The 12,789-nt window shown below is 36.0% G+C and overlaps 2 protein-coding genes across 2 annotated transcripts; both read right to left on the reverse strand.

Moving 5' to 3' along the window:
- Nucleotides 1-632: 632 nt before the first annotated feature.
- Nucleotides 633-2,281, reverse strand: LOC119995678 (E3 ubiquitin-protein ligase Os04g0590900-like). The gene is made up of 2 exons (XM_038842177.1): nt 1,726-2,281; nt 633-929 (listed from the first exon to the last, which is right to left on the reverse strand). Exons 1-2 carry the CDS (start codon nt 2,242-2,244, stop codon nt 633-635), a joined length of 816 nt encoding a protein of 271 aa, XP_038698105.1. The 5' UTR covers nt 2,245-2,281.
- A 2,483-nt stretch (nt 2,282-4,764) lies between these two features.
- LOC119989617 (dolichyl-diphosphooligosaccharide--protein glycosyltransferase subunit 4A) lies at nt 4,765-5,135 on the reverse strand. Its single transcript, XM_038835257.1, has one exon. It carries the CDS (start codon nt 5,133-5,135, stop codon nt 5,022-5,024), a length of 114 nt encoding a protein of 37 aa, XP_038691185.1. The 3' UTR covers nt 4,765-5,021.
- Nucleotides 5,136-12,789: the final 7,654 nt, after the last annotated feature.

Here is a 12,789-nt window from a genome sequence, read left to right on the forward strand (position 1 = left end):
TACCCTCAGACCTCATGACTCAGTCAGTCAGTCTGTCAGAAAGAAAGAGAGAGAGAGAGACTACTGGATCTGGAACTGTATATTGTACTAACAAGATCAATCTTCGAAGGATGTGAAGAGGCTCGGAAATCCAAGCCCAAATCAATCAATCTCACATATACGTTTTGATCAATGAATCATATATGCATGTCCTCACATGGGTTTGTGTGAAAACTCCCATTACAAATACCAGCTTTTACTTTTACTGCAAAAAAAAAAAACCCCTCCAAATTGAGGGAGGGATCATGAGATTCCAATGAATATTTAATGATCCTCCTCTTCTCTTCTGATGTTTTCCACCTTCTTCCACATGTAACTCAATCATTCAACATGTGTCCAAGATTTTAGATTACCCTGCAGTCATCTCTCTTTTTTTGCACGTGTAGATTATATATTCCTGATTCGCGGAGGATGGCTTTCACTATACCTTTAATCACAAACATTCATTCTCTTTATTAAATAAAAAATAAAAATAAAAATTACATGAACCCTACACTATAGATAAGGAGGCTTGACATATGTGATTAAAATTACATGAAAATTGCAGTGACTTCTAATGTAGACACTAGCTGGACCCATTTCTTTTGAGAGCATCACTCTCTTTCTAGTTTGATTTTGCGTTTGTCCCCATCAAATAATTGCCTTGTCTGTGCTGGGATCGGATAAACCCCATTTGAACAAAACCAATCAAGCAGCTTTGACTCTTTTCTCGGGTGTGTTTTATGGCATCCGATGAATTTCACTTTACTTCTTTTCTTATCCGAAAAAAGAGACCAACCAAAATTGACTGGCCATTTCATGGTTACAGCTGCAAAACCAGCTTCGCTGCCAAGTGGCATTATCTCTTTGGTCCGATTAGTATTGATGGATATTTGAATACGGCCAAACTCCTAAGCAGTTTAAAAGGCCAATTAATCATAGACAAGGCCCATAAGTTTTGCAAAAATTGCTTGGGCCAAATCCACAGTGACACATTGAAAAGTGCTATGCCGCAAATAATCAACATTGAAAAGTGGTTGAGAGAAGCATAATTTATTTACTAAACTAGGCCTTGAATTGTCAGTTATAACTTATAAATTCTAATACACTGCTGCGCGGGTTAGGAGGGCTGAGGTACAAAATGATTGGGCCCATAAAAAAATCATAATTGGGCCCAATTCTATCAAGTATCAACCCTGAGCAAGTGAACATTGCCTTGCTGGGTTGCGATAAAGGCCCGATATTGATAATCTACTGACAGCACGGTCCATGGGCCTTGTAAAATTGTCTCTGCTCGGTTATAGTCAAATCACCGGCAGCCAAAGAAAGAGCAAGCATCTTACACATTACCATAAGACTAGTCTAAATTCTTAATGAAGATGATAAAGATCCCAACACTAGTTGGGTATCTCAATTATTACAGCTGTTGAGTTTGATGCACACTATTCAAGTGGATTTGTGTGCCTTACATGATGCTCATTAAATCATGTGTGTACAACTCATCAGCTGCCAATTAATTATATATGATAACTAAGATACCAACGGTTGAGATTCCTATCATATTACTAACTCTTAATCAGTTGTAGATTACAATACTAAATACTTGCTGGTGACAATCAAATGATAATTCCTTGAAAACCAATCAATTTTCAACAAACAAACCTTTCTTAATTTTTTGAGAATCACAATTCACAAGTTATAATGAACAATTGTCGATGCTCCAATATGATCCGGCACAGTACTGTTATCTGCTTCCTGCTGTGGCAGTGCCACTCCACCGGATTCCGGCATTGTCAAGGCCAAATGCGAGGGACGCTGCCCCGTCTCAGCCCTACAAAGAGGGCAATTAGAGTGCGAATGCAACCACATGTCAATGCAGGCCACATGAAACGAGTGAGCACAGTCTGCCAATACCCTAATATCCTCGCCTTCAGTGAACTCACACAAACACACAGCACAAACGACTCCTTCGTCTCCTCCTTTTGTGTACTTGACCACTGGCGCTCGTCTAAATATACGTGCAGTGGCGTTTACATTCCTGGGCCTGATTGGCCTTTCTTGTTGGGTATTAGTTTGAAGGTTCTGAATGCCTCTTCTGTAGCGGCAACCAGCAGAGATGCAGTGGTAGGTGGCGACCATCATGGCACCTGCTAGTATACCGAGAAGGCCGATGAGAAGCGGACTAAACTCCAAGTGGTGACGATGTCCATCTCCTTCTCCATCCATAGTTTAATTTAGGTGAAGATAGAGAGTGGGGCTTTTGTTTTTATATTTGTGAGTGTGTCTGTTTGTACAAAATAAAGGCTTGCATTATCGTTCTTGTAAACGTAAGCGATACGGACATGCAAATGAAGAGACATATATAAATTAAAATGGTTTCACGATAAGATTCAAAGGAGTGGAACATTCTTTTGGGGTTTATTTTGAGCTCAACACTTTTAAGGGGAGGGGAGGGGTGAAATATTGTCAAAGACGGCAAAATTTGGGGAATTTAATAAAGTCGTCTAGAAATGCTATTCGTTTAATTAAACAAACAGTGCCAAGAATAGCAATTTTGCTACGTTTCCCTTTTCTTTTTCGGGCTTCGAGGATATTGTTTATCAATTTGGGATTCCTTCATCAAAATATAATATAAAATTTGTGACGATAGTTGAACGATAAATGTACGGATTTTGATGAAAAAGAAGCCGAAATTATTGAATTTTGATTCGATGGATCGAAATGTGTGTTAATTAGCAATTAATTATTCTAATGAACAATTGAATAGGTACCTGCACCTTGTTCGCCTATATTATATATGGCTAGGCTATCATTCAAATTTCAAATAATTAAGAATTACGTGGGTCCATGACTTCTTTAAAATAGAAATACAAAGTCGAAAGTGAAAAGCGACGGAGAAGATGCACGGGTGATATGTCTGAGGCATTATGTGACCTCGAACATAACTCGCACATCAGTCGACCTCCGACGTGTATACCAGCGAATGCACATAACTCTGATGCGAAAGAAACAAGCAATTTGAAAAAACAAGCTCAATCTACTCTCAAAAGGTTCAGGGATTGTCAGATTATAAAACCAAGTAGCGAAAGTGTTCCCTTTCTCTGGGACTTGCTGTGTGCTATTTGGTTTGGTATATAACAAAGAAAATGGCTACTGGTCAGGGCTTACAATTGCAATCAGTTTTGCATCCACAAGACAAGCGACATTTACAGTTGCAAATGCCCGAGCACTATGATCAGCAATGGGATCAGATCAGTATTAAGGAATCTTATGCAGCTTCATTTTAGGCAGATTTTTGGAGTTGCAGATCTTACCTCCCCTGCCGTGGATTATTTTCAGTAGTTTTCTGAGATATATCAGGATGTATGGCCAAGCTGGAGGAGCAATTTCAGCAGTAATAGAGGCATTGTTGATGCTGGGGAGGAAAGGTTATGGCTCTCCCAGCGACTTTGGCATTGCCCGCATCGCAGAGGTATCCATAGTATTGATTAGCTTCATCAATTTCCAGATTCTATTGGAGCCAGCAAGAGCAGCAACGCTTGGGAAAGCAGCATTTTGCTGAAAGGGGACTCAGGTGTCCAAGTTTACTGGCCTTGAGGGAAAAACAGAAGCTGTTGAAATCCCATCTTAATGAACTGGAGAACTACATCAAAGAGGCCAGCTGGTTGGAGCCTAGTTTCTGGTTCTTGCCATTTCCTTGTGATTGTTATGACAAGCTCCTGGGATCTACATCAAAGATGGGGGATCTACTACTATTTGGATCCTACAGAATAGATTACACCTCTCAAGAATCAAAGACATTTGTAGAGCCTTGGGTGGAAATCCAAGATAACATCAATGATGATCTAGACATTTTCCAGGAGAAGGTTTACCTCCGCACTTAAATGCTTTAAGGAGGCATTTTTACCGCGATGTACTTGAAAATGAGCTCAAAAGGAAAAAATATATATCTTATGACATTGAACAGGGAAAACCATCGGAAGATGGGATTAGGAAGTTGGGTGAAGATCATAAACTCGTTTTTTTCAACATCCCAAAGCTATAGGTAACAGAAATAACGCAAACGACAGCAACGGGGAGCAGGAGAGAGAGCTGGCTATTTGTCTACGTAGCTTAGGATTCTGCATCAGTGGGCTGATGAGAGAAACCATAGAGATTGAGAAATAAATAAATGAACTAGTTAAAAAGGAAAATCCTACCAGAAACATCAACTTGTATGTGACTGCCGTGTACAAAAAATGATATAACAATACAAGTCCAAGTGACATAAGAAGTTAATACTGCTACGCAATCTACGAGAGAAGAGTTGCTAAATTACTGATGATTAATTATTAAAAGCATTGGCTACACAGTAATGTACATCTGCAGCATATAACGTAACAACATAAGTTTAGTAAGAAGCACTAGAGTTAGCAAGGTTTACCACAGGAGTTTTGTATAATCATAAGCCTCATGTGCTTGGCCTAGCCTATATGCCCTGTGCCCTAAGGCTACATAGGTTGAAACAAATTCTCCATCATAAGGGAACAAAGGAAACATGTTTTTAACCATCCTATTTGTAAATCAAAGGATATGCTAATTCAACTCAAAATAAATTCACAATTTTGTACCCTTACCATCTTTATGAACATTATTATAAAGTCAAAACTCAAAAGTGAATCCAGATAACTCAATGTTTTTCTCATGAATCATGTTGGGAAAACGCGGGAACGAGGGGAAAGAAATTTCCACTCAGAATCTCCTAACTTAAAAGAAAAAATATATATATTTCTAAGACCACAGTTCCACCATCACAGTATCACTAATGCAACCACCAGTGGTGCCAACACTGTGAGAGTCGAACACAGCCAGAACTTTGTCTAGAAAAATTGCAAACAACACAGTTATTCAGCACAAGAAATGGCCTTTAAACGACAGAGTATTCTGCTGATAAGTTGCAAACATAAAGCACATAAAACAACATTACATATCTCTCACTGATGACATCTAGTACAAAAAGACTCTTAGTTTCCTTCATATTTTGGATCAGCCATCACATAATGATAAGCAATTACCAGTACGAAAATAAAGATACCGAGAAAATTAGCAAAGAAGCCCAGATCTTGATCATCGATCATCTGTGGCAACAAAGGCAAGCAAATGAAAATAGATCAGCATCATGGTCAAGATTATTCGAAAAATATTCAGGAAAAAAGATTGCATCCAAAAGCATCTGAATCATTGGATTGAGATTCAGACTTTATACATACATGAATTACATACATGCATTACACCACACAATAATAGAATTGCAAAGGCAACATAATGTAATGAAGGGCCCAATTAGGTGTGATTTTGCACATCATCACAAAGTTTCTAAATATCTTTGACTTCTACATGAACCCATAAGAAAAATTATTGAGTTATATTTAAACTTAAGCAAGGATAAGAAAAGTATGAGTTCGGGAATTAGTCTAAATTAAATTCAGAATTCAGATATCACAAGAAAAATGGATCAAGATAGAAGGAAATAAGAAGAGAAGCAGTGGTCGCAAACAATTAGGAAGTATGTTGACATCAAATTGGCATTGTTGACAACCAAGTTACATCAGAATTAAAGGGCAAACAGAAAATATATTTATGCCAGGAATGGTTAGCATGCAGGATATTGTCCATGTGAGAACCACCAACTCTAGTTTGGAGAAGCAAATTAATGCCTCTAATCTCTCCAGGCAATGGTTCCAGCAACTGGAATTTAATTTCCCACTAACTACACAAGTGCCCGATGGTTTACCCAGTGCGCTTTGTCGCACTCAAAGCTAGTGGAGTGTTCCATCTTAATTATAAAATAAAATTAAAAAAACACTACACAAGCGCCTGTTTCCACACACCATAAACATGATATGAAATTATGTTGACATCCCCTATTTGTCAGCTTCATTCAACTCGTTCTGTCACCTATTTACGCTGAGAAAAGAATTCAAGATTAAATAACACCCCTAAACATTCACTTCCCTTACACGACAACTGATATACAGATCGATCAAATAGAGACCCAGAGAACACGGATACCATCGACAGCACATTCGTTTACAAGAAATTTATAAAAACAATATTCAATCAGGTTCCAGTAAAATAAAATCAAGAGAGAGAACACAATGATCGAAAATAGAAAATACCTTCATCAAGAATTAACCACAGTACCTATCTCAAACAAGCAATCAGTCCTAATTAATAATTGAATGAAACAAAATCCCTAGAATCAACAATGTCAAGAGGAGCTGGAGATCAAAGTCAACGTGAAGTGAAGCAATCAAGAAGAATAAGATTCAGGAATCTTACAGTGACAGGCAGTGACTAGGAAGGACAAATCTCGAAGCGATCGCCAAATGTTCTTCTTCAGCGTCAAGGAACTCAGGAAACTGGACTCGGCAGGCAGAGCTTTGTAAACCCCAGACCAGTATAAAAAAAAAATTATTTAAACAAAAAAAAAAAGGAAAAAGAATCTAGAAAAGTTCCCAGATAATTAAGACCATTTATCATGGCCCACAGCATGTCTAGGTGTCGTGGTGTAATTGGTCGCCAATTTCAACTTTTTGAGTTTAGTTTTTTTGTTATGTCTCAGCCCATCGATCAAGCATACAAGCCCAATCGACGTAATGCTCTTTTTCTCGTTGGGCTTTCTATTAGGTTTCGCACATGGATCGGCCCAATCATTTTAAACCCTTGTAGAGTATATATTCTATAATTAGTATGATTAAGGTCTGCTGTGTCAGCATTTCCATAATTCAATTAAATCAGTCACAATATAAAGGAACAAACGCATTATCTTATCTAAATACATCGATAATTTGGGTGGTGATTTTTCTTTTTCCTGATAATAACATGATCGGACACAAACGCAAGAAGAGAAATCACAAGATCAGCTCCAATATGAAGAATAGAGATAACGATAGCCATTAATATATATTCCATGCTTAAGCTAGCCGTCCAATTCAGAGAATTTAAGAATATTGGAGGTTCAACTATATATGCTGGAGTGGAGTCGTCCTAGCTATAGGACGTACGTCAGGATCCACCCTCTCCATGAAAGAATTAATGTCAAGGTTTTCCATCTCCTATTATGTACATAAGTATTTATGTATATATCAACCATGATCGGGCATGTTTTGGTTGCTTCTACATATATATATATTTATTGTGCAAGTGCTTACTTGGGAAGGTTATAGGTTCAATTCTCACATAGAGTAATATTTTTGTTGCCACGCGCTGAGTTTTGATTTAATTTATATTGTTATCAGGTGTGTAATTTTTGTGTATGCAGGACAGACGCTCCGAGTTTATTCTCATATATATCGGATGTCTAAAGAGTACGTTTATATAATGTTGTTATCGGTTTAAAAAAATATTGGTTAACAACTTAACTCCATGCTTCCTTTTTCTGTATTGCTATTGGAGAGTTGACAAATCACAAATAATGGCATGAGCTTCAGGAAGTATATATTGATGTAATAGGGAAACCTATTTTGTTGTTCACTGAACAACATATGGGCGCAAATGATATCAAAAACGACATGTCGAAATAATAATAGTTCGTGTATATTAATCATGACTAAATTTGTGGAACGAAATAAAGGTTGAAAAATCAAAAATTGTACTTTTATTGTATGTTTGCCAAAGTGGAACGAAGACCAAATGTGACACTACATATATCATGACATCTCTAACGAACCTATATATATTGCCATTGATGTATATGAACGGTATATATTATAATATATAATTAATAACCTGTTATTCAAATATATTATAGTAAACGTATTGTCCATTGCCTTGAACGGTTGAACATGCTCTCTCTGTCGCTCTCAAAAAGTTGAAAGGAGTCACGAAACAAGACCTGAGAATTCAATAAAGGTTACTAGCAAGTGATATATGTGAATCCCAGGTAGAATTTAGAATCTTAGACATATAACAAAAAACTTGTGCTACATAATCAACCTAGACTCACAATTGGAACAAACATATATGTTTATATCTCTATCCATATATATAATTAAAACCTATGGAGTTTTGCTTTTAAACCATTGGATCTTACCAATATGTGAGATGAAAACTGATTAAACAATTCTAAACCTTAAACTCTACACCCTCAACTTTTTTCACTTCCAAACCTAAAACATAAATTAGCTTTACTCCTAGCCATTTTGTCTGATCCAACGACTTAAACGTAAAAATCCGTAAGTTTTATAAATAAGGAGATCTTTATTGGATATACATACATATATATATATATATATAGATAGACAGATAACACGTGAGAGTTCTTCACTTTATATATCTAGCTGTTGCTTTGACTCACGAGTACCTTGTGAAGTTTATCTCCTCTCGAAGTGCGGATTTTTTTTTTTTTTGATAAATCAGAGTTTTATTAAAATCATTAACAGTTTACAGTGGATTTACATGACACCTTGTTACAAACTCAACACCTAAAGACAACCTGATCAGCCCCTTATAACTGGAGCAGAAAGAGATGACCTAGGAAAAAAAACCATGGCTGAACATTAAGGAAGCCAGGAAACCATCTCATCTTCTCTATCAACCCCTTTCTTGGCCAAATAATCTGCCACACCATTTGCCTCTCTCCACACATGACTGAAATCTACTGTAGCGAAAGTGCTGAAAGAAAATATTGTAATTGACATTTCAGAGCATGAAGCCTGACTTCTTGAGTTCCTATAATCCTGTGGATCCGTGGTAAGCATATACCTTGTGTTTGCCAAAGTTGACCGAAAATCAAATGTGACACTACAATACTACATAAACGATAAGATTGTCCCTTAACATCTCTAATGAGCCTATTATATTGGCATTTATGTATAGGAACCGTAAGTATATATTTTGTCGGCCATGTCAATATATAATTAATAACATGTTAAGCAATTCTATCCTTTCTACGGATGATGTGTCTACATCTCTCTCTCTCTCTCGTTGAAATGGGGATTCGCGAAAAAGGTTGTAAACCAGCAAGTGATATACGTGAATCACAGGTAGAAACTTTAGTCTTTTCCATATTCCAAAAACTTGTGGTACATAATGAACCTAGACTCGCAATTAGAACAAACACACACACACACACATATTATCTAGTAAGGAGGTTCCTATTTTATATAACTTGTCACCTTTGTTTTTAACCGTTCGATATGACCAATGGTTGAGATTAAAACTAATTAAACAATACATGTTAGAATCTCATATTACTCACATTCATGGTATTGTCCATTTTGGATTTATCGGCTCCTGTACATACATTGAACCCGCACGATTTTGTTTCTCTTTGGGTCATCTCATTTAATAGTACTTGAGTCCATGAGAAAATACCTCGTACATATAAGATGGGGGCCTTGCTTTTATAAACCCACATCCTTTAGCTTAGCCAAGCAATGTGGGACATATAATTCATAACAATAAAAAAAAACCTTTATTAAGTAAGCTGGATGGGGAACTTGAATTTAGATAGCACAAAGTCTAGCATATGTCTTAACTACTTCTGTTGAGGGGTTGCTAGCTTAAACAATACTATACCCTAAATCAACTTTAGTTTGAGCCATTTGAACATGTGAGAAGTACAACTCTTCACTTTCTATATCTAGCTGTTTGTTGCTTTGACTCACGAGTATCTTGCAAAGTATATATCCTCAAGAAGTGTTCAATGAAAATTTGGTAATTGACATATATCAGAGCATAAAGACTGACTTCTTGAGTTCCTATATCAATAGATCACATATATATATGGATTTGACTTCAGATAGAGAGAACCAGGATACGGAAACCTACCTACCAACAAATGGGACCTGTGACACCAATAGATCCTCGACAATAGCGGGTGTGATTCATTTTAAGGGATTTGTATTGTGTACAAACAAATGATGATTTGGTTTGCGACTTCTTTACCAATCTAGTGTGATTTTCGATTGTTTAACGCGCGGACTAAATACAACAATCCAATTGTGTGGCTCCAGATTGCACCTTTTAATTTGTCGTTTTGTTTCGACTTACATACAGCGGGATGAAAACAAAGCACCATATACAACCTGTTTGGCGGGGCGGCTCCGCACTGCCAAACAGGCTAAAAAAGGCCAGCGGATCCGTTAGTCAGAAAGAAACTTCCATAGGGAGCTTCTTTGACAGCAGCTCCGCTGCCTCGTTAATTTTTTTTAAAATTTTTTTTATGTGGGACCATGGTATGATTGTGTTTTGACTTTTTTACACATATATTAATGTGGGTCCCACAACTTTAATAATATATATTTAATATATTATTTAGTTTTATAAATATTTTGTCAATAAATTTAATATTTATAATTAATATTATAAAAATTAATTTAATATTTATAAAATAAAGAAAATACACATTAATAAGGTTCATATAAAAAATTATTATTTTTATTTATTTGACTAATTAAAATTTTCAGTTATGATATAAAAAAATTCTAATATACTTAAATTAATTTTAAGTATAAATTATATTTATTAAATTAACTTTAATAACAAAATGAAAAAACTGATTATTAAATTCAAAATAATACTTTTAGTCAACAATTTTTCCGCTAGCATCAGTTTTTAATTCACCAAACACCTCACAGCATATTTGACAGCTTTAAGCTCAGCTTTTTTTCTACAGCATTTCCGCTAGCATTGAAAATCAAACTTTCCGTTCTACCAAACAGAGCCATAATAATCAATGATTAAAACGCTGAAGAGAGAACAAGGGTAGGCAACCCTCAATAAGGATTCAAACTAAAGAGACTTTATTTGACGACAGACTAACCAGTTAGCACTATAAATTTGCTCATTTCCACTCCTATATATATCAAAAACCATTTCTGGGGTTTATTTCGAGTTATTCAAACATGACCTATATCTTCAAATCGATCACTGTATGGTACTGTTTGTGTATGAGGACAGAATAGGGTCCAATTTCCAGCTGCAAATTGGAGACGTATATGGTTCACAAAAAATGGAAATGATTCACCTTTAGACTTCCTTTTACCCAAGTGTCTCGTGATTGGCGGGCCAACTAGAAAACTTATTGCATTTTACTATATATATATATACATAAACTTTTAACTTATTGCATATGTAGTGTTTTCATTACAAGGACGTATATATAGGTGATTAATTATCTTCTCTTCAAATAACTAAAAGATAATTAATTTATTACAGCGGTCATATACTTATCTATGATTGATGAGAAATTTCAATTTTCAATACATGCAATATATATTTTTATATCTATACTGTAGAGTTTGTTGACTAGACTCATGAGAGTTACAGTCGATCCGAAAACATCTCTTCCATATATCTTATTTTCACGGTTTTAAATAGTTCACGCCACCATGTACACTTAATATAATAGTCTCGAATCTTCAAACTACTGCCATCATCTAGCACTGCCATTTTGTTCTTCAACACCACACAATTCCCTCGAAACACAAACTTTCTCTTCTCTTGACTATGTTTATATATTATTTTTAAAAAACGTAGCAATCCCAAATTTGGTAATCTATTACGTATATGAATTCAATTGTCACCTTATATTATAGAAAGATAATCCAATATCACATAAGGAAAAAAGTGTAGCCCAGTTGAGTTCATTGTATCACACAACATAAAAAACCTCATGCATGGTTTCAGTCAAACTGTGGTAAGCTCATACCTCATGTCTGCTCACATAAAAAATTAGAAAAGCATGTATCTCACGTCTACAGAAGAGCCACTACGTTTGACTCTGCTGCCCCTCTTACGTCTATGACTCTATGTTTTAATGCCACACGTGTAGCCCTAATCCCCTAACCCCTCTACAAATCGTTGACCCACCACTCTGTGTCTCTGCCTTTGTCATTTCGTTTACCAAAACACCCCTCTTAATTAACTAAGCAAGAGCTGGCCAAGGATGGGAAACGTGTTGGAATTTAAGGGGTCTAGGCTGACACCAACATTAAAAAGCAAAAATAACCTCAATGGGGACATTTAGTGATGTATATTATTTAGACGTGTGTGGGTTGTATTTAAAGAAGCACGTCTGTGCTCTGAGTTTACCAGTTAAATGATTAGTTTTAAGTTTCTTAAACTGATCTCTATAGCTTAGTAGGCGAGGGTATAATGGTAATTGGGATTTTTGGGAGCGAATTAAACGTGCATGATTTAATAGGTTTGCTTTTCAATGGCGATACTAATTTTGAATTTGGATTGCTTAATTCTCTGGGGGCAAAGTATGAACTCTTCAAAGCATTCATTTTGATTCAACTAGGTAATATCCACTAAAATACTTTTGCCTAGTCTTTGATTATAGAGTTTAGGTTTAGTAAATTTGACCAAAGAACAAATTGGCAGAGACCACCACCGGAATATGTTAATCAATTACTCCATTATTTGTTTCTTTTGATTGAAAAGGCCAAAAATGAAGAGAGGGGAAGAATTTAATGTGGGAATCATCACGGTGACAAAGGTGTTATATATATCTATATATGTTGTTGTTATGCGTATATTGTCGCATATATTAAGTTTTAATTCATTATGTCATCGATCGATTGAACCCAAAATCGAAGGGAACAATTAAGGGAAATTTTGTTCGACTGAAATTTGGGCGTTACAATGTTTACTTAACCTATTTGGACGTTAGATGACGTCATGATTTTTGGCTGAGGGACGAAAATATATACGATTTGGTCTGCATGGAAACAATAAAGATTTCAATTAATGTTCAAAATGACGCTTTTGGGCACCCCATTG

Source organism: Tripterygium wilfordii, chromosome 3 (genome assembly GCF_013401445.1).
Source record: "Tripterygium wilfordii isolate XIE 37 chromosome 3, ASM1340144v1, whole genome shotgun sequence".
In the NCBI taxonomy this organism is placed as follows: domain Eukaryota; kingdom Viridiplantae; phylum Streptophyta; class Magnoliopsida; order Celastrales; family Celastraceae; genus Tripterygium; species Tripterygium wilfordii.